A 22,845-nucleotide genomic window follows, 5' to 3' on the forward strand; every position below is an offset into this window, starting at 1 on the left:
TCGTTATAACCTTCCAAGAAAGTAGGCATGTTTTCAAATATTAGGAATCTTTACTCATTGCTAGGCACGAATCCGCCATTTCTTATGCAACAAATGGCTCCGGGCCCCCACGCCATTTAGCGAACACGTGCAGGTTACCTATCGAAAAGTGGATGTCCGAGAGTGAATGAGAAGATGTAGGCATGCGAAACGCATGTAACGCAAGCCCTTATCGCTCACTCACTCTCGTCACTTAACACGATAGCGAGCGAAAGGGGATGTATCTCACCGTATGTGCCTGATTTCCACTTCCCAGGGTACAAGCAAAATTGCCACATATGGGACAAGGAAAATCCTCATATGATTCACGAGAAACTATTACACGGCAAAAAAGTGACTGTTTGGTACGCATTGTGTTCAGAGGGCGTCATTGGCCATTACTTTTCTGAAAATGACGAAGGTAGGACTGTAACAGTGAGCGCTATAGGCGCATGATAACCGATTATTTTTGGCACGAAATCGAATATATTGACGTGGTTCCAACAAGATAGCGCCACACATCGGATGCAACGTTGGGTGTTTTACGTGAAAAGTTTCTAGGTCACATTTTTTCACGTTTTGCTGACGGCAACTGGCTGCCAAGATCATGCGATTTAACGCCGTTGGATTTTTTGAGGTTAATCGTGTCTATGCCGACAAACCTGAAACGTTGGAGCACATAAAATTAATTATATCAAAATTTTCAATTGTTAAAAAATATTCTGAAGATATCCTTAAATTTGTGGGGGATTTTTGTAAAAGTTAGGAAACTGAAGTTGAGTCGCTTTTATTGAATGACTTTTTGGTGACAGGAGGTGACGGATGGCAATTAGATACCGATTGAGTAGTTGTAGTAGTATTTTATTGACGATTTGGAAGTTACATGTTGATTACTTATATACAGTGAACGGTGCACGGAAACTGCACCAGAGTGCCGCCAAGATTTGGCCATAATAAACCTAAATAAATACATATTTAAATAGTCCCCCTATAACTTTAAGTTTTAAAAAATAGTTATTCGCTTTTTCTGTTAAATATCTATTTTCAGGTTGCAATGGCGCCAAGCCGCTTAGACACGAATTACGCAATACGTTAATTAAATTAAAATCCGTCTGAATGAAAACGTTTTTTATTTACTTTCAAGAGATTTGTCTGGAATTACAGAATTTACTGAAATAATTATTTTAATTTTGTAAAACTTTTGAAATTTTATTAATTGGACTTGAGGCGATATCGACTATTAATTATTTAGAGAAATAACGACGATTTGCCCCTCTGAGGTTTATATTTAATTAATTTATATGTCAAGACGTCGCGGTTAATAATGTTGTGACATACTATGAGAATCGTAATTTGCGTAGGTGGGAAGGGGGTTTAAACGAAGGGAGAACGTTCGGTCGGGGAGGGGCAGCTGGTCGCATTTCTGTCGGTTTAGACCGCGCGGGCCTTGCAGTCGGCGGCCTCGCCACTGCCGCCGCTCGGGGTCGCCCTTCTCGCCTCCGCCTCCGTCTCCGCCCTCCTCCCCCCGCACCCCGCACCCGTCCCCGCGCCGGCGCGACTAGAGTAGAGCCGTCCGCCTCGCCCGGCCGAGCTGCGCGCGCCTGCGCCGACAGCCCCCGCCCCCGCGAGGCCGCCGCGCGCCTCCTAAGCCGGCCGCCGCCATCTTGGCCCAGCGGGTGCGCCCCCGAGCGACGCCGAGGCGGCCCTCTGCGAGAGCGCGCTCCGGCAGCGCGCCCCCGACCGCCGGGGGCGTCGACCGAAACCCCTCTACCCTCCGCCCCGAGGAGACCGAGGGGGTTGCGTAACTTCCGCCGCCCGACATGGGGCGCTCCGCCGTCTGATCGCCTGCCGCGAGCAGCCCCTCAGCCATGTCCGCCACTATGAGGTCCGTCTTGCAGACGGTGCCCGAGTCTCTGGCCGCGGACCACGTCACGCAGCCGGAGCCGGCCGTCCAGCAGACGCCCGCGCCCCAAAAAGTGCGCGCCCCCGTCGTCGCCAAGGTACGAATCGAAAAATGTCCACTACGACATGAACGACAAGTGACGTAGTCTTATTTTAATTAACTCCTAAACAATTGTGACATTCGTACATGTCATCATAACAATCATTTATTCTAAAAAATATTTATTTATTTATATATACAAAGCTGTAAAAAATTAATAAATTCGGCCCCCAATAATAGGTCACTTTTACTTTTCAAACAAAGAATTGTCTAATTAAAAATATTTGAGAATGAAACATCTTTTAGAAACCGTTGTTATCTGACAATATTTTCGACATGAAATGGTATTTCTGTACATATCTATCATAGATAGATAAAGTTAGCGTTGAAATAGCCCTACTATTATTGATCTTGTGCAAAGTGCAAGCGGAGAATCGCTGTTAGATGTAAGTGCGACAGATTTATATCCATAAATATTTTTTAGAGAAATGTTACTGCCGTAGTTTTAATCAGATTTCTAATCTTAAAACTTCACCTTGTGTAATCTCGGTTTGAAGTTTTTTTCGCGAAATTCTTCAACATTTATCGTTATGAGACAAACAGCCTTTACTTTAGAGATACATACAATATATAAATTATTTAGCGAGCTACCAACCTACCTACTGATTATTTCGCATATTTACATGGGGAGAAAAATAGTTTTGTATTGAATATTATACGAGACGTCGAGAATAATAATGGCATGTTTGACAAAAGCATATTTAAAGATAAACATCTCCTAATCGTTTGAGAATATTACCATTTCAACAGCATAGTATTTTAAGAAACATTAATAAAATTTTAATACGTCTAACTACCTGCATGGTACATGTTGTTGGATAAGCGGCGGGGGAAGGTTCCGTCTATTTTGTTATTGTATTATTTCTTATTTTATAAACATTAGCGATTTTATCTAGAATTGCCTTTTAATGTAATAATAATATCACACTTGTTTAGTCCGCCCTTGATATTATGTACATGTAATATAATCATGAAATTGGTGCATAATTTTTGTTTTGTAGGATCTTCCATATTGGATGGATAAAGTGTTACAGGCAACAAAGTTAACATACTTCTCCAAATAAATCACCCCCCTCCCACCACCACCTTCCTTATTGGCTGAAATCATATCAAATAATAAGTTCTGCCCCGCACTGGCAGCAAGTATATGAGTAGATAATAATATTTAAAGTGAAATCTGACTCATGAGGATAGTTTTGAACTTTCTAAACTGCATTGCTTTTTTCCACAGAAGTTGCAACATAAGACCTTCTGCAATTGGTTGTATTTCGATCAAAGTCTACTAAATAATAATTTGTCAAATTTTCGCAACGTTCTACTTATCTTAATGTTTTATATTTCGAACAATTCAAAGGATACGTAAAATAAAAATAGGATTCTTCAATTACGATCTGAATTAAAAAAATATAAAAGTCAAAAAGTGACAAAGAAGATGGATCAGTGGTATTAGTCGGTGATTAATACCTAGGTTCGAATCCTATATGGACGATTGGAATTAGTGATTATTATATATTATAATTTTTATTGATCCTCGCAGATTGTTTTCTTACTTTTTCTTAATCTCGCATATGAATATCGTGAATAATAATTAAAATGAAATCGAGCTAGATCATGCATTGTAACATATATTGATAGTTTATAATTTATAATTAATAAAATATATGTCACTGATTTATACATGACTTACATTAAATTAATAGAAATCTACTGATAATTATTCTTCGTTTACACAGCTCTACCGAAACGTCATTTTATATGGTGACGTATTTATAATAAATTAAATTAAACAATATGAAAGATACACAATAAAAATATGTATAACATAAGATTATTTAGGTAGAGGGGAAAGTTCAAGTTTATTTTAGTGTCATCTTGTATGGCGCTTAATACAACAGTGATTGTTAGTTCTAGTTTTATAATGAGGAGGTATAGTGGCGCGATTCGTTGAAGAACGCCTAAAAGACTTGTGTTCGAATCCTAGATGAACCCCAATATTTTTTTATTGAATTCGTGAAAAATTAAATAGTGCTCATTTGAATTATATTTCTGATCAAAAATCGATTAATAGAACCTAATAATTATGTTCTTTTAGATTTTGAAAAATTGCGTTCACAGTTTTATAATTAAAAAACAAGAGAAAAATAATAATTGACAGGAGAGGGGAGAGGGTGCAATACGTCAGTGTCTAAGGCTCCGAAATATTTTTTGATAGAATATATAATTATTTATTGCGTAGGGCTCAAAAATCGAGATTTAACATATTAACTGCCACTATGTTCACCGACGCCCGGCATACAAATATGACATTGCGCCATTGTGTGTACCAGTGCTCGACAAAGTTTGCTGGCGAAAAAAAATCCGTAAGCACCACTTCCTTAGTGAGACCATATGGCCTCTTTCAATCAAATGCTTAGAATAATAACCAGTGAAAAAATAGTTTTATTTTTAATTCGACAATTTTTTTATGTAATGTGTAATTAAAGTTGAATTGTGCTAATGGCGCAGAGCGAATGTTTCGAAATGTTGCTTGGCTTATTGCGTGAAATGGGCAAAAATTGCTTAATTCATGAAAAGTGCAAGCTCGTTGCCTTATTCGTGAATTTGGAAAATTATATGTAGAATGCATGCATTTAAGCCAATGGGATAGTAGCGCTCCGGTGATGTTTATTGAAACTAAGCCAAATGTCACTTTTGACAGTTGCTAAACGTCGCGTTTATTGAAAGGTCCAAGTTGTTTGCTCCTGTAAAGTGTATGAACAGTATTACCGTTAAAAATAGAGGTCCATATGCGTGTACTTTATCTGGTCGTGTAACTGATGCCAATATATTAGCAGGTATATTGTAATTTAATGAAATAAAATATTTATTGACTATAACAAGTTTTTCATGCAACTGTTGGACAGGCTAGGTGCGAGCGAGCGGTTGTTAGAACAGTGAACACCCCATGAATAACTACAACGAATCGTTTAAAATAACTATACGGTACATATCTCTCGTTTACACGCCCGAGCTTACCTGCGCAAACCGGTTTGCGCAGGCAAGACTTAAAAAAGGCACTTTAGCGTAACCCCACAAAAAATCCAACTGCGTTAAATCGTATGAACTTGGCGGCCAATTGACGTCACCAAAACGTAAAATAATGCGACCTGGGAACTTTTCACGCAAAACATCCAACGTTCCACCCAATGTGTGCACCGTGTCTTCTACATCAATATCTTAGATTTCGTGCCAAAAATAATCGGTTATTATGCGCCTATTGCGCTCACCGTTGATTGTTACAGTCCGATCTTCATCGTTTTCAAAAAAGTAAGGCCCAATGACGCCGCCCGACCACCATGCGCACCAAACATTCACTTTTTGGGCATGGAGTAGTCCAGTGAATCACATGAGAATTTTCCTCGCCCCATATGCGGCAATTTTGCTTATTAACATATCCAGAGTGGTGGAAATGTGCCTGATCAGGGAAAAAGAATTTATTTAAAAAATCAGCAGCAACTTCCTGCTGCTCTTTAACACCCAATCTGGGTATTATCTTTGCTCTCTTTGCTGTGTGTATGCAAGTCTAGATGCAAAATGCGCCAAAGGGAGCCATAAGAAAATACCAAAGACTGCGAACGCAATCGACAATCCGGGTCTTCGGCTACACTTTCACGGGCGAACGGGCGCCACAATGACGCACAGGCCTTACCATATCTTCAACGCTTCCAGTTTCTTTAAATTTTATCACTACGTCGTAAAATGTTCGCTCAAGATGAAATTTACCATAATCCTCCCGTAAATTTCGATACACATTTCGTACGGAATTGTTATTTCCGTAGAACAATTTTAACGCGTTGAGCGCTGCTTAAGCGATTCATTTCGGAAATGAACACGCGTGATTATCGACAGCTGTCTGATTTACAGTGCTTCCAACATATGAATTGGATCAACCTGTATTTTCAAATGACATTTGGTCTAGTAACGAAAAACACCATAGAGCGCTAATATCTGCTTTGCTCAATGCACGAAAAAAATCCTGCCCAATTTACGCATTCGGCAGATAATTTGTCTAATTCATGAATTAGGCAAAAAAAATCTTATTTCACCATATGCATATTTTCGGGATATAACGGATTTTTTGGACGCGATTCTTATTAGATATTCCTATATCTATGTTTCGGCAGCATGTTCATCAATTCTGAATATTTGTAACTATTTTGATATTAGTCATACCTTTAACATATACGATGAACGGACTAGTGCTCACATGCCAACTGGTCATACGAACATTGGTCACATAGCAACTTGCTAACACGAAAATTGGTTACAAATCGATCGTTTGCAAGACACTCTTCAGATTAGTTGCCAATTATGGCGAGAGTTAAAAAACATATTTGCATACATTTATTTTTTAAACGATCAGTTCTTATATAATTATGTTCATAAATGTGTTTTTTTTTTAGAGGTATAGAGCTTTAAAATGAAGTAAAACACACAAAAATCGTGGTAATGGCCATGGTATTGGCTTTATTGTAAAGGTAATTTTATGCCATTAGTGTTAAAATATGATGTCGGGCATAAAGCGCACTCTGGAATCCAATTTTCGAGCAGCTGGGGTCGTACGTCGGCAATAACGCGGCAAATGTTGGCTTCCAAGTCGTCCATCGTCTCTGGTTTATCGACATAGACTAGCGACTTTACATATCCCCACAGAAAATAATCCAATGGTGCTAAATCACACGATTTTGGAGGCCAATTTACTGGTACATTACGTGAAATTATGTGCTCATCGAATGTTTCCTTCAATTAATTGATTGTGGCGCGCGCTGTGACAGTGACTTTTTGTGGATGTAACGGTGTCTCAATAAAGGTTTGTGGATTTTCTTCACTCCAAATGCAGCAATTCTGCTTGTTGACATAGCCATTCAACCAAAAATGAGTCATCGCTTGAGGAAAATAAGGATCAAGAGCAATCGTGTTTACTTGCACGAGCTGGATCTTGTAAGCTCGTAACTTTTCATAAAGTGGATGGACACAGTTCCAATTGATGTACACGATGGCGAATCGACTCATTCGGGTCCTCCTCAATACTAAGCGCCACAGCAGAAACAACTTACGACGTCTCTGCGGATGCGTATTATCAATTAGAGTATGCGTGGTGCGAAAACGATCAAAGGTTATTCGAATTACTTGCTCGGATTGACATTTATGTCGATCGCAAAGTTTCGCGAACTGAACCACGGTTTTCGAAAAAAAATTGCACAAATTGCAAGCGTTGTTTTGGCGTAAGTCTTCGTGGTGAAATGGCAAACCAAACAGCCCAAATCAGCTGTTAGGCGTCAAATTGGATGTTGAAAAAAAACACCTTTATATTTCGGCAGCCTGTTCTTTAATTCTGAATATTTATAACTATGTTAATATTAATCATACGTTTTACATATATGACGAAATCGGTGAACGGACAACTGGTCACACGAACATTGCTCACACCACGAATATTGGTCGCAAGACACTGAGTAGTTGCGAATTATGGCGGAAGTTAAAAAAAACATATTTCCTATATAATAATTAAATACATTGCATTAATTTGCATTTATTTATTTTTTAAACATTCAGATATTATATAATTATGTTTATATCATTGATATATTTAGTTTACGAATCAGCATCTTTCATAATTAAAATTATTCATATGCTTTCGATTTTTAAATCAAAATTATATAATTGCCACATTATTATTTAAACCGGATATTTTTTTTGTAAAACCGGAAAAAATAGTGTATAAATATTTATTAATATTTTATTTCAATCAATTGATTATTTTTCACTTTGTGTCCTGTTAATTTTGCGATCGATTTATGAGAAGTTGCCTTGTGACCTATTTATTGGCATGTGAGCAACGATCATCGAACCGACGAACTCTAGCGAAAGTAAAATAAATACGCTTGCATCAGTTTTTTTGAGTAAATGCGCTACTGTGTTACAATCTAAATTTCCTCGTTATCTTTTAGGGAAAAGTTTTATTAAAATATCGTCGAAGGGCGCATAATAATTTGCCGAATATATGAGGCGCTACGTAAAAAGTTACGGCGAAGCGAGTACCGCTCGTATGTTTTTAAAACAGGCCGTCGCGAACGGGACGTGTATTTGTACGTAAGTCGAATCTCGTCGAACCGAGTCGACCACCTGTCTGCCTTTCGAACCGATCGCGTTCGATAGTGACGTCATCGGACGTATTCGACGCGCGCGCGTGAATCACGGTGATTTTTTGTGCGATGCCAGATCGATAAACTACGAACGGAGCTTATCGCGAACGGCGGACTAACGAACGAAGTTAAATTTGTTGTTACGGTTCGAAAGACGAAACGCCGTTAACATTAAGTCGGGCGGGCCGTCCGCGGTTTCGGAACGTTCGTCGACCTCGATTTTTTCGTCGCCCTCGGGAGCCTCGCCGCGAATCGCGAGAAGGCTGCCGTCGTCGGAAAAACGGGACGCGCGCATCGCTCGCTAGTTGCGAAAGCGAACGGTCCGCGACGGCGCCGTCGGTTTTTCGCGTGCGGAAACGTTTTCGCAGTGCTGCGCGAGCGGCGACGGCGGCGGACGCGGGCACTACGCGCGCGACGTAATAATAATGCCGATGACGTACGGATGCGCGATGATAACGAGGAGATCGTGAGAACGACGACGGGTCGAGAGGGCGAACCTTCTTCGGGAGGCGGCGCCGCGCGGCATAGCGGCGCAGCGTCGTAGCGGCCGAGCGGCGTAGTGGCGTAGACGCAGAAGAGAAGAGCGGCCGCCGACGTCGGGATCGTCGCGGGACTGCGTCGGCACGCGCGCGCCGTTCGAAACGAACGGAGCGATCCAATTTTCCAATTGTGGCCAATCTGGAGCGGTACGAGTCGACCTCCGCGTCGCGCTCGGCGAGTCGAGCCTCGCACCATGTACGAAGTGTGCGTCGGCGGCAACAAGGTGGACGCCCTGTGCGCCGTCAAGAGCCTGGCTCGCCCGCCCAAGCCGGTAAGGCGCTAGGCGTCGGGGCGCGGCCCGAGAGCGACTCCTAATCTCGCGACCTTCGCCGACAGATAGCGAGCGATCGCCATTCGCCGATCGACGATCGCCCGCGCGTAAGATAAGATAGACATGGACGCGAGCGCCGCCTGCGTGGCCGTCGCCGACAGACTCAGGGCGCCCGCCCCCGTCGTCAGCGTGGCCACCCCGATCAGGCTCGAGTCCTTCGGGGGCGCGGACCTCGACGACCCTCATCTCCGCCGCGTCGACGATCAGATACGACTCATCGAGCGCGGCTTGCGCGAACGCTCCGATGGAGACGACGAGCCTGACCTCCGAGGGTCCTCTGACGCGGGCGCGCGCACCTCCGCCCCCGTCGCCCCGGCCGCTCCCGCTCCGGCGAGAGCGCGCCCCGTATCGAGGGCGGCCAGCGACGCGAAGGTCCGCACGCGACCTTCGCCTCTCAAGGTACATTATCCTGGACGAGGTCGCTCTCGACGGGCCCCCGGAATAAGTTCCCCTAAACATATGCCACTATGGGCTTTGTTACCCGACCGCCCGAGGGCTACATAAAAGAAACCTGTATTATACTTTTTAAAGTACTTTTTGAATCATCCTAAAATTCCGCAGCTGTTTCATTTTGATTCAAAATATGAGGAAAAAAACAGCATTCTACTGAAAAGCGTCTAATACAATTCCACAAATCGATTACGTTTTATTTTGATTATTCCCTCGTACATACGCATAAACGAGCTTAATATAATAAGCACTCATGATTCTCCATCATTAGCTCTGCGGAGAACGAACTCAAGGTCATGCCACCATATATATATAATTTACCCCGCTGTTCTGATTCGGTTCTATCCTAATCGATTTAGAGTGCTAATTGCAAGAAAAATATATAAATAAGCCACACTATGACGCATATTTAAATTTTATGTTCAATCGTCTTTCAGACTGCCTCGGAGTCCTCTTCTCAGAGCGCTGCGACTGGCGGCGGAACCGGCGGCGCCGCCCGCGCTTCCGGCCGCTCGCGGACGACCGAGGAGCCGCACATCGGCAAATACAAACTGCTGAAGACCATCGGCAAGGGCAACTTCGCCAAGGTCAAGCTCGCCAAGCACGTACCCACGGGAAAGGAGGTAGCCATCAAGATCATCGACAAGACTCAGCTCAACCCTGGTTCGCTCCAGAAGCTCTTCCGCGAGGTATTTTCCATCACAAAACTCATCAAACCCGCCGTGTTTTACTACGACGAACTTTTTCTTTCAAGGTGCGAATCATGAAAATGTTGGATCATCCCAACATCGTTAAGCTGTTTCAAGTCATCGAAACTGAGAGGACCCTTTATCTCGTCATGGAGTACGCTTCGGGAGGAGAGGTAAGCACCTTCGATTGTGTCGCTCTGTTTCGATCGCCGATCTCTTACAATCTCTCGTTTCAGGTGTTCGATTATCTCGTACTACACGGCCGAATGAAAGAGAAGGAGGCGCGAGCCAAATTCCGACAGATTGTGAGCGCCGTGCAGTACTGCCACCAGAAGCTGATCATTCATCGAGATCTAAAGGCTGAGAACCTTCTGCTCGACGGAGAGATGAATATCAAGATAGCCGATTTTGGTTTTTCTAACGAATATAAACCTGGACGACGGCTAGACACATTCTGCGGAAGTCCGCCGTACGCCGCTCCCGAACTCTTTCAAGGTGATTGTCGAATCTGTAAATATTCCGCCATTCGATTTTTCAACGCCTCTGTATATTTTCAGGAAAGAAATATTTTGGCCCCGAAGTCGACGTCTGGTCGTTGGGCGTGATTTTGTACACGCTGGTGTCAGGGTCGCTTCCGTTCGACGGCTCCACGCTCAGAGAGTTGAGAGAGAGAGTGCTCAGAGGAAAATACAGGTAATCGATCGTTCGTATCGACCGCTCGTTCAGCGACGACCCTCTGACATCTATCGCACAATTGCAGGATACCATTTTATATGTCGACCGACTGCGAAAATCTCTTGAAGAAGTTCCTAGTGCTCAACCCGGAGAAGCGAGCTTCCTTAGAGACCATAATGAAAGATCGTTGGATGAACACCGGCTACGAAGAAGACGAGCTGCGTCCCTATTCCGAACCCCATCAAGACTTTAAAGATCATAAGAGAATAGGTATTGTTTTTCGATTTAATTAATCAACGAAACGAATTCGTACAACTTCAAGTCAATTTATTTAATAAATAATCAGTCATTTTTATAGTATTGTTAAACTTCAAAAATCAGAGCTACGAGTAGACACAAATGTGCTAATCGTACGGCGATATAGCTTCTATATTTTTTATTGCTTAGAATGAATTCACAGTAATTAGCTTGTTAAGATATTTTGTTAGCGAATGAAGATTAGATAAAGTAATAAAAAATCTTCTATCGATCGAAATATATTGCAATATTACATGCATATATGTATGTGAGAGGATACGGTTTGTGGCTTAAAATAAACCGCATCGGCAGTGCGCTGCTCGTCTTTGTGGTAGATCATGTTGCAACTGAAATTGAACCTTACTTGCAAATCTAATAATTAACTTCGTAATTCGAAATATTTGGCATTTCCCATTGATCTCTTATACTTGTGTTTTCACAAACTTGTTTTCTTTTTAAACAAATCTTACTGGACTGTTTATTTCTGCAATGACTTATAGTACAAATGGGTATGTTATTCATAGTGGAAAGTTGGAAAAATATTTTCATGTTGTAAATATAATTCGTATGATCGTATGTTATAAAAACTGCCTTCGTGGAATGCCAACAATTTTTGCATGAAAATGTTATGACGCATACAAATTGAGTTATATTTATTTATTTACACAAATACATAAATTGTAGTCGATAAACTCACTGTGCTTTTTATAGGCTAATTTAGTCTACTGCTCTTATGCAACTGGGCATATAAAACCCTTACTTGGAACATTTTTTTAACTTTATATATTAGCTTACATACATACACTTCTTTATAAATAAAAAACTACTTACAAAATCAAACATTTACTCATGTTAATTATGCTTGAGTGCCTTTTAGTCTTAGTTGAATTCCCACTGCACAATAATAATTCATTCTGAGCTCTAATATGTGGAATTAATTTAGTATTTATTTAAGAAATATGTATTTTATCGTTTTTTTTAATCATATCAAAACCTTTATTTTAATATATTGTTTAATGTTTTAAAATTAGATATTTGAGTATTGAATGCAGATCCTGGATGATATTAAAATAATGATTTAACAATTTTCAACAACTATTGAGAATGAGCTAAATCAGTGTTTTACTGAAACCTATTGTGTTTTGAAGTTGATAGTGCAACTTTTTTTAAATATGTGCATGGTATAAAAATATCAGCTGCAAAACGCAGTATTGTTTAAATTAAAAATATCTTATTTTAAGTAAGAGAAACTACGATTTTTCTATTTAGACTGCAATGAATCAGCTGATATTATTAATATGTTGCATGAAGTATCGTGAAAAGATGTGTTATCTCTTATTAACTGCTGAATCGACTCAATTGATAGTATGCGTTAACTCGGTGGTTATTGAATTTGACTAAATTCTAAATCAAGTTTAATCGTTTAGTTAACCAAAAATTCGCTTTAACCCTTTCATAATTGTGCCTATAAAACTGAAAGGGTTAATTGTTTGGCTTTTTAGGTTTTGTCAGTGGCGTTTGCTTATTTGTAATTATTTCTCTCGATACAAATCGATTTTCACCATGTTTTAGAAGAATTTCATAAAGAATTATAATAGCATATGGCAGATTTATACGTATTTAGTATTTATTGTGTTATTTGTATGATTCATACTTTTGTAATATTGTATGACGTTTATTAATATTTTAATAATCGTTATTTCAGAAACGCTCGTCAGCTTAGGATATAATAGACAGGATATAGAAAAATCATTGGCTGAAGCCAGGTATGACGACGTGTTTGCCACCTACTTATTGCTAGGAAGGAAGAATACAGGAGTATGTGCATTTCTTTTAAAAATACATTTTTTATGTTTTGGATCGTTGCAATTTATTCATTATTTTTAGCCCGAATCTGACGGTTCGAGATCAGGTTCATCCCTTTCGTTAAACATCGGTGGGGTTCCTCAAGCGAATGCCACCAATCAACAGAATTCTGGTAATATGGGTGAGGGTTTATCATATACTTGGATGAAAGAAGAAGGTGAGATTCTATTTTTTTAATTTGTTTTCGATCAGGTGCTGCATCGCCGTCTCACCGAGGCGTTCATCGTTCCATATCGGCGTCGTCCGCCAAACCGACTTCACGGAGAGCTTCTTCTGGAGGCGAAGGGTTGCGAGGAGTAGGTCAGACTATTACGAATAATGCACCTCCTACTCAACCTCCGCCGCCGACGCCTCAAATCCAAACTTCGACGCCGTCGTCAAATTTCAAAAGACAGGTAATTATCGCTTACGGTATAACAATATTCATCTGTGTTTGTAATTTTTGCAATGTAATCCTTCCGTAGAACACGATAGATTCGGCTAGTATCAAAGAGAACACGGCTCGAATCGCCCAGATGCAAATTCAACAAGCCACGAGACCGGCTTCGGCTCAACCGAAATTAGAACCTCGTTAGTATATATTCTAAGATATATTTACAACACATTTTTACAGTACGCGCTGCCGCATGGCTGTATTGTGTGTTGTTTGCATTATTATTACTATAGTTGTTGTTGATTTAATATAGGACAACGAAATTTAACCACAGGTGGAACAGCTGGCAGGCGTTCGACAGTTAATTACGATACTAAAACTATCATCACAAATGATAAACCGAGCAATCCGTCGCTAATTCCGGACAATTCGAGGTAAATAATAAATTTAACAAAATAATATTTGTGATGATGTAACATTGTATTGGAGAAGTTCAAACGATCCATTTACTAAATGAGAGTAACTAATTAGCGATACTAATACGATCCTTTTTTTTCTTTTCTGCTGCGTAAATAAATCGGATTCAATATAATAATAATTATGGGATAGTGGCGGTTGTGATAGTGCTTCGAAGGGCTCCGGCGCTTCGAATTCTTCGAACGGTACTAGTGGCACTACTAACGCGACGACCGCTAGTACACTTCCTGCTACTAAAGGTCATGTTAAAAGTGCCTCGGTATCTTCGGCCGGCGGTAATAACGGAGGCCAGCCGGGGTCCGTGACTCCCGCCGATCAGCCGGCTCTAGGATCCCTTCACAATGTAGATCCGCTAAGACAAAGGTGATTCGTATTATATGTGTCACAATAGCACATAAATCACTCGTTGAATTTGATGGAACACTCGAGTGCAATCACTATATTTTTATGTGTGCTTATATTTTTTTTTTTTATTCTTTCGTAAAAAAGTGAAAACACAACTTGAGACGATGTGTAATGTTTACGAACAATAAATTCATATTGCACACTTGTTCAAACATCTCTCGGCTGAGATAATTATCTTGTAATAGTAAACTATTATAAATGTACTTTCTCTGTAATATTTGGGTAAAGCTATTTCAATCTTACTTACCGGTTAAGGGACTAAACTGAACCATAGACGTCAATGTATAACTTATACTAATTATTATTATATTTGCTTTAAGAAAAATCAATAGCACACATCAACTCAATTTGGTATGTCAATAAATGATTCATGAATAGAAATCAATACACACTGCCCTCTATTTCTATATTTAGACACATTCACTCATAAGCAATACATTATAATGTTAGTTTTTTATTAATTGCGTTTTAACATATGTATTTTTGTATAACACATCTAGATCTAATATTATTTACTTACTCCTAATTTCATAATATTTTTCAATTACAGCTTAAATCCTACAGTCAATTCGGCGACCAGACAGCCGATGGCTTTTCCAAGGAACGTTCCTTCAAGATCTACTTTTCACTCGGGTAAATAGTATACCTATTTTTAGTTTTAATGTCTTAGGTTAAAATGTTTGTTGTAATTAACTTAATTTTCAGGTCAAACTCGGCCACGCAACGCTTCCGCCGGTATCGGCGGAGTGTACGGCGCAGCCGGTGACGGATCGCCTCACTCTACTAGACCTTCGTTCTTTTCTAAATTGTCGTCGAGGTTTAGCAAACGGTGAGTTTAACTCTAACTCAGACTTTTTACATATAAATCATTTTTATTATCTATTTGATTAACAGTTTAACGCTTTTCGTGTATAATCACACATAGCGTATACAATTTTACGCAGTTAGGTACTTTTCATTCTTGATTTCATTATTTTCCAGTATTAGTCTTTGGAATTCGTAATCTAACTCATTTTTTTTAAATAACGGCTAGCGATAAACTGATAAATTAGTAGCGACGGATGTTTGTCGCATTTTTTTTTTTAATATTTCTGAAACGTCAAAGTGAAATGTCAATTTCGACTCTGATGTGTATACCACGGCGTCTCGATACTAGTGGAGTAAAATTGTATTTATTAATTAGCAAATTGACAACACAGCCTAACTTCTCTTATAAAAAATTAGTTCTTCTTAGTTACAAAATATAAATTTTATATTTATGTACATATATATACTTATTTATTATGAAATTTTTTTTTTATTTATTTTTTTATGATTTATTTTATATTTACCTTAATTATTTTCATTTAATATTGTCAGAGAATAATAATACATATATGGGTGCACAATGCTTTTAAAGAATAATTTTATTTTTTAAATATATTTCTTAAAAAAAATGTTATGATATACTTTTGTGTTGAATATAAATAAAATGTGTGCGAGTTACAAGCATACATGAATTTACATACGTAAATTGTAAGATCAACTACATAATACCCAATTTATAATATATATATACATTGCTGAGCTATCATACTTTTTTATATTTTGTTGCTTTATATTCATTTTTTAAAATCATATAATTGAAATTGTAGACGTGAATGCGAGAGATTTACGAATAATAATTGTAACCGGCGGACATTACTCCAAACAATTTCAATTTTAAAATATTGCATATAATTTAAACGATAATATTCTAATTATTTGCATTTTGCAATCTTCTTGCGGATTTTTATAATAATTACTGGCATCACTCTATTTGTCATAATGAACAGTCGGAATGAAATATAGTCGAAGATGAACTGTGAAAATGTTTTCATGTTTATAGTCACTTGAATTTAACTTCTATATATTTATGATGCTATCAGATTTTTCGTTTTTACAGCTGTTTTGTTTTTGTGCGCCCTGTTTTTTTTTTATTATCGTAATAATAAGTTTCTTTTATAATTTTGTTTTCATCCAAAACATTTTTTTTCTCCGTTTTGGATTTATTCCGCTCACACGTGAGAGATTGTAATCGTTTGTTATATAGATGGTGATAATGTCATTATCAGCTATTATATCTAAATCGATTAAACGTCATTATGTTTTATATATATGAAAGCTTTTTACGTAATCATCTGGTAATCAAAATAATCATCGACTCGAATGTCGTTAAGGCTGTTATGCTGTGTCGTCAATCCGCTGGTTATAATTTTTTTAAATTTGTATTTCTTTTCTTAATGTTGTATCTTTAGTGCCAACTACCGATGTTGCGTAGTTGTAAATTGTATTGTGATATTAGCGAATATAAGGTGATTAAAAATGTATTTATTGTATTCATGACGTTTTCGTTATTATCATTTATCAGATTCATACACAGAAAAAGTAAAATCAAAAACAAATGTTACAGTCGGTATTATGCATATAATTTCATTGTCATATAATGATTTAGTGCGTTTTTCATTTTGTTTTAATTTAAAGTTTTTTTATAGATATATCAAAATGTGACGATTTTGGGGATATCTCATTCATACATATTAAACTTATGTTGTGAACGTGTCTTTGAAAGAAACTTTATTATGTTGGTTTTTTTTTCAATTATATTACATATTGGGTTTTATGAGCGAATTGGCAACGTTTTAAATAATAATAAATATTTAAATTGATTGGTGTATTTTATATGTAAGTATATGATGCACATGTGTTACATAGATTAGTTATAATTGGTTATGGATTATGTAATATTATCTACTTTTCCACTTTGAACTGTCTAAATAGATTTATCTGTTAAGTATTGTGCATCAATTAATCAATCTCTGACGATCTTAAATGGGAATACAATTGTTCACTTTTCACATAAATGATTGGGTACAGGTTAAATCATAATCACTGACTGGCTCTGGGGATGACAGTGTCCCCCACATCAAACAATCTATAATTGTTTCGGGCCAGAAAAGATTCGAAGACCACCCGGACCAGAGGCAACACGTTTGCAGCGGTAACAGAAGATACATTCCCCGATATGACGATAAACGTGTGAAACGTGTTTTATGTATAATAAATTATATATAAATAATATTCGTTTAGATCAAAGAAGTGCTTCTTTAACTGTTTTGACGGAAGTGAAGTGAATCGTTTTATGACTTAAATTGTTTGTTACATATTATTATCACTTTGTTATATTGACAGAAGTTTCCGAGACGTGGAAGTCGTCCTTATCTAACGAGGTGGTTGTCGATGTGATCTCGCGAAAGCCCATCTTGTGATAATGATGTCAATATTTGTTTCATGAAATTAGCTAATTCTATATATATATATATTGATAATATATATATACATATATATGCAATATCAAAGATATTATATTTTTAATAATGTGAATTTTGAAACTTATTTTAATATGAACTATATAGTCTGTTATTGTATAGAAAGTATTTTTGTGATATTTAGTCATATTATACTAGCACTTTGCTCTGTGTAATATAAATATTGATTGCGCATGGCACCGAGTGCATCAAATTATTATGTAAATTATATAGGAGAATGAAATTGTATAATGATAAAATTATTTAAAATATAATTGATTAAATAAATAATTTTACAAACTATAACATTTCAGTTTAAATGTATCATTAAAATTGCAGAGGTTGATATATTACCAAAAATGTGTTTGTAATGCTTTCGTTTGGCCTTTTGATATACGTGTACTTGATTTTTTTTTAAATAGACTCGTTAGGATCTAAGGGGGTGGCGGGTGACATTGACAAACATGTGTAATTAGTTCGATAAAGTCAGAATCTTAGCGTTCAAACAAAATGATATGGTGCAATAAAAAGACATTGATTGCCGTTTTGTAACATTTGTTTTTGTCGATATGCTTAGTCTAAATGTTATATTTTAATTATTTTATATATGTAGGTATATTGTCCTATAAGTTTCTGATATCATTGACCATTGGCTAGTTCAAGGAGCACGAGAAGCTATTTTTTATAGTTGTCTGATGTAATATTGCTATATCTTTTATATTGTGCGCCATCTTATCGTCAGGTTGTATGATTATCATTGTTTTCTTTCCGATTAATAACTAATGAAATTAGACAGAGATTATCATCTTCTAGTCACATCATTCAGGAATAGGTAATTCATGCGTGTATGTGCGTGTGTTGAATGGTATAATAATATTTTTTGCATCTATACTAAAATGTATCTTTTTTTAATATATTACAAGAATCATGGCGCATTTAATAAAAAAAATCCTGTATCGTTTTAGTCATAGGATCGTATAAATATACTATGGACAGATAATAATTTATATAATTATATTTATGATTATTTTTAGTTTAAATGTATATATAGATATTAATAATTTATATTAATAAAAAAGACATGCGTAATATACATACAGAGGTATTCATTACACATAGACACGTGCATACATACTAACACACTTGTGCATATATATTATATATACACAAGTATCATAAGTTTTATATATTTATTTTATTTGGTTTTTTATTTTTATTTTTTTTTATATATATTTATATATATTTAGCTTAATCATATATTTTTAATTATGAATATATTTATTTATTTGTTTTTATTTTTTCCCTCCTTCCTGTATCCAATATCCTTTCATGCACATAACAAATGTCATATTTCGGTTTTCACACTGTTTTTAATTCGATTTAAATTTATCATTGTCGTCGTCGTTGCCGTCGATTATTTCTTTGCAAATCTCATTTGCTCCGATCGATCTCACGCCGTCATTTCGTCATTTATCTGCTAACGGTGTTAACATCCCAACTAATACCGATCCTTTCACCGGTTTTTCCTTTCTCTCAAACAGCTTGTCTATATTCAACGATGGTCATCCGACCAAACAGAGAATAATCTCGCAACCGGATATTCAAAAAAGGTTTGTACTCTCAACGTGGTAATGCAAAAAAAAGCGCCAAAACATTTAATAAATAACAAATTTTCCTTTTTTTTTATTTTTGTTTAGTTAAATTTACATTACATCCATAACATATTTTTAATTTTTGTCTTAACCATAATAATTTATCCTTTTTTTTGTGTATGTGTATATGCAGGTTAACATCACAACATCATCGACATTATAAACACGTACACATTTTTTGTACATGTTTATCATATTTAATCACAATTTAATTTATCATGTGAATAAAAATATATCATATACGCAAACATTCAATTGCACAATATTATTATTATTATTAAAAATTATGTCTTATCTTTATTAATGTATTTTTACCACGTATACACAATTATGCACAGATTTGATAACATTTATACACAGTATTAACAATATAAATAATTTGTGATACAGGATACTTTGGGGTTCGATTGTGATCTGGCTTGAAGTAGATGATTTTTTATTTTAAACTATCACAATCGAGCTGTAGAAGTCCTGCATATACACCGTCACATATTTTTATCGTTATTTTGTGCTGTTTTATTATTACGTATCCCAAAAATTTTAGTTGTCATGTTATTTGATTTGTTGTAGACCAATTGTGGATGGCAGCTGCCCCAAAACCATTTCGGGCACACCCCACACCTTGCTTGGGTAATTATTTTTCACATTTTATTTCACAGGATCTATTTGATTTATGCGTTGTTGTTCGTTTACTTTTTTTATTATTCGTTTTTTTTATTTAATTTTTTTCAATCAAATATACGCCGAATAAGCATTGATTTTAATTTGCATGAATATAATCATCAAATTTTATTTAATCAGTATATAAAATAAATATGAATACACTATTCATCATGAGATATTTTAATCTGCAAACGTTGTAAATGACGAAATCGTCTTTGCACTACTAATTTACTAATGTGTGCGTGCGTACGGTTGTATGTCGTGTTGGAAAATTTTCAAGCACAAAAGCGAGACAAAGTGCTAATAAATAGCTCCTTGAACACACCTTGGATTATTGTTACGCTAATTGATGTAAATTAACAATTGATCATCTCGAGAATTAACAATGACGCTTTTTTATTAACATTTTTTCGTTCTAAATAACGTGCGCATTTAACTTTGTAATTTTCAGACAAGGAAACGAAGAACAGGTGAAACCGCGTTCTCTTCGTTTTACGTGGAGTATGAAAACTACTTCGACGCGAGACGCTAATGAGATAATGGCGGAAATCCGCAAAGTATTGGACGCTAACAACTGTGATTACGAACAAAGAGAACGGTATTTGATAATCCATGTTGATGTACTTGCTTAAATTGCGCTCTAATGCATCGTCGATTTACTTTAGATTTCTTCTATTGTGTGTACACGGAGATCCAAACACGGATAGCTTAGTTCAATGGGAAATAGAAGTTTGTAAACTACCGAGACTTTCTCTCAACGGTGTGAGATTCAAACGAATATCGGGTAATTAATATTTTGTGTTTGCATTATATTTTATCCCCGGGTGTATTAAAATGTGTTTATTTATGCAGGTACGAGTATAGGATTCAAGAATATTGCATCAAAGATAGCCAACGAGTTACAACTGTGACTGCCCATGCAGGCAGACGATCAATCGTCACAATCACCTTCGCATTCTCTCTCTTTCGATCATGATACTCCCCAGCGTCAATCTGCTACTTCTTCGAACCACTACAACACTTACAACGTACAAACTTTGCCTAATATGCAAAATAGAAACAAGATGTACGCCGACGATTTTTGTTCGTCGACCAAACCTTGCAAGATTCAACCCAGGTCTAATAAAAAACAGCCGCTCAACGTTGATGATAAATCTTTAGCGAGTTTACCCTGTTCTTATCAATACAATACGCTTGTAAATAACGAACTGCCTTCTACGAGTAACGGTAATTTTTCAAATAATAAGTATCCACATTCAGTATTAGAACTCGTCGTCGATGGAAAAGATTCTAAAATGGACAATTCGGTTATTTTAAATAATGCAAAGAAAAGTATTAATAATGATAATAATGTAAATTCAGTGGAAACGCCTTCGTCTGAAGGCGCTAGAAAAAGATATAAAAGAAATTCATTTTTAAGGACGGCCGATGATAATTACGATAAGAATTACAGTAAACTTGAAAAGAAGCTTAACGTCAGCAACGCGACCGAAAAGTATTTACGCGATATTGATATTTTAAACGCAGAATACCCGCAGGTTTCCAGCAAAGAAGATAAAATTTCGAGAGCGGAAAGAAAGTGTAACAAAAACAATTTAATTGATGCGTCTGCCTTGAAGTGTAAAACTACATATTTCGATAATACTGATAACGTAATCTCCTATATATCCGATAAGGAGTTTGAAAAAGCCAAATTGGCTTACTTGTCTAACCTAGATAAATTGGCGAAAGAGCATTCGACTACTTCCGGCGGCGATATGCTAAAAAAAGCCGTTAGAACGGATAAAAAAAATGTAAAAAGTAGCAAATCAAATGTATCCGAATCTCTCGTTGCTAGAAATGTTAACGATTATGAATTATTAGATACCCAATATACCGATCATAAATATGATGTACCTAAATCGTCGAACGTCTCGAGTGAATACGTCGATATGGGAAAATTGTTCAAAGAAAAGAAGTATTTCACCAAAGATACACATCCGGAAAAGGATTTAAACGATGTCAATAGGGTCACAAACGTAAACCGTAAAAGTAATAAGATCGTGAGACGTCACACTACCGAGTATCGCGGACCGTCGCATTTTACAGTACCTCATTTGGTTCACGATAGTTCCGACAGTGTTGAGAAAAGTCCGGCGATTAAAAAGAATTCCGTGAAAAATTATCCATATCTTATGCTGACCGAGTCGAAGTTTTCTCAAAAGAAAAGCAGCTTAACGAGCACTACGTCGGAAGATAACAGCGACGCTATGATATCGACGCTCAAAGCGAGGAGTCAAACCAAAGAGTGGCGAGACAATAAAATACCGAGAAAGATCGACAGTCAGACGGTGGATCGAAAGCTGTACCGAAAAAATTCCTCTAAAAGTGCCAAAATTAAAAGACGCGGATCGTTGAATATTATAGATCCAACGGCTAACAAAACTCAGTTCAACAAAGAAAACCATAACACAAAATCGCCGCTCTTAGATCCGAAGAAAGTGCCGCTTCAAATATCAGCCGAAGACATGGTGCAGATCGCCAATTGCGGCGCTAGAAACAAAAACGGTAGCCTCTGTCATTTCATCAGCACAAATAACGATAATTATTTATCGATAAGTCAAGCCCTGCTCAATCAATCGTCGAGCAGCGAAGACATTTTGACTAACAAATCTCTACCCTCCAAGCATTCGATAGATAAAAAGTCTTCTCATTCTTTAGTGTTAAATCTGAGCGATGACGACTGTTTGAATATCGAAGAGTCGAAAAATAACGTATCGTTGAAATCCATCGAGACGGATAATATGCATAACAAAACCGATTCATTAGTCAAACGACACAAGGGTCACTCTAGGCAACATTCGCACGATATAGATCGACTGCATAGAAAGGAGGATTATATTGCGAACAAAAAGCT

The 22,845-nt window shown here is 37.2% G+C and overlaps 2 protein-coding genes across 27 annotated transcripts; one reads left to right on the forward strand and one right to left on the reverse strand.

Moving 5' to 3' along the window:
• The first annotated feature begins 1,451 nt into the window (after positions 1-1,451).
• Positions 1,452-22,392, forward strand: LOC148227573 (serine/threonine-protein kinase MARK2). Of its 25 annotated transcripts, none has more exons than XM_088201275.1 (18): positions 1,452-2,018; positions 9,964-10,215; positions 10,281-10,388; positions 10,452-10,710; positions 10,773-10,908; positions 10,976-11,160; positions 12,893-13,005; positions 13,075-13,174; positions 13,246-13,448; positions 13,518-13,623; positions 13,740-13,860; positions 14,859-14,941; positions 15,014-15,137; positions 19,176-19,244; positions 19,857-19,916; positions 20,401-20,547; positions 20,615-20,733; positions 20,802-22,392. In XM_088201275.1, the coding sequence occupies exons 1-18, from the start codon at positions 1,887-1,889 to the stop codon at positions 20,858-20,860; spliced, it is 2,376 nt and encodes a 791-aa protein (XP_088057401.1). In that variant the 5' UTR covers positions 1,452-1,886; the 3' UTR covers positions 20,861-22,392. The 25 variants fall into 25 exon arrangements, with proteins under 25 accessions (XP_088057401.1, XP_088057403.1, XP_088057402.1 ...); XM_088201277.1 differs by having other exon boundaries at positions 13,761-13,860; XM_088201276.1 differs by having other exon boundaries at positions 13,075-13,165.
• LOC148227574 (uncharacterized) lies at positions 6,503-8,940 on the reverse strand. Of its 2 annotated transcripts, none has more exons than XM_088201307.1 (2): positions 8,703-8,940; positions 6,503-7,123 (listed from the first exon to the last, which is right to left on the reverse strand). In XM_088201307.1, exons 1-2 carry the CDS (start codon positions 8,938-8,940, stop codon positions 7,113-7,115), a joined length of 249 nt encoding a protein of 82 aa, XP_088057433.1. In that variant the 3' UTR covers positions 6,503-7,112. The 2 variants fall into 2 exon arrangements, with proteins under 2 accessions (XP_088057433.1, XP_088057432.1); XM_088201306.1 differs by lacking the exon at positions 6,503-7,123 and adding an exon at positions 7,820-7,920.
• Positions 22,393-22,845: the final 453 nt, after the last annotated feature.

Source organism: Plectrocnemia conspersa, unplaced genomic scaffold (genome assembly GCF_051122295.1).
Source record: "Plectrocnemia conspersa isolate PC_06_02 unplaced genomic scaffold, ASM5112229v1 ptg000013l, whole genome shotgun sequence".
Lineage (NCBI taxonomy): Eukaryota > Metazoa > Arthropoda > Insecta > Trichoptera > Polycentropodidae > Plectrocnemia > Plectrocnemia conspersa.

Excerpts from the sequence above, each read along its gene's own strand:
- LOC148227574 (XM_088201306.1), bottom strand. The coding sequence starts at position 8,940 with ATGGTGCGAGGCTCGACTCGCCGAGCGCGACGCGGAGGTCGACTCGTA. Across the intron at positions 7,921-8,702 it reads GGCGCCGCCTCCCGAAGAAG|AGTTCGTCGGTTCGATGATC; the intron begins GTTCGCCCTCTC and ends TACTTTCGCTAG.
- LOC148227573 (XM_088201266.1), top strand. The coding sequence starts at position 9,140 with ATGGACGCGAGCGCCGCCTGCGTGGCCGTCGCCGACAGACTCAGGGCG. Across the intron at positions 13,449-13,517 it reads CGTCAAATTTCAAAAGACAG|AACACGATAGATTCGGCTAG; the intron begins GTAATTATCGCT and ends ATCCTTCCGTAG. Across the intron at positions 14,942-15,013 it reads AAGATCTACTTTTCACTCGG|GTCAAACTCGGCCACGCAAC; the intron begins GTAAATAGTATA and ends CTTAATTTTCAG.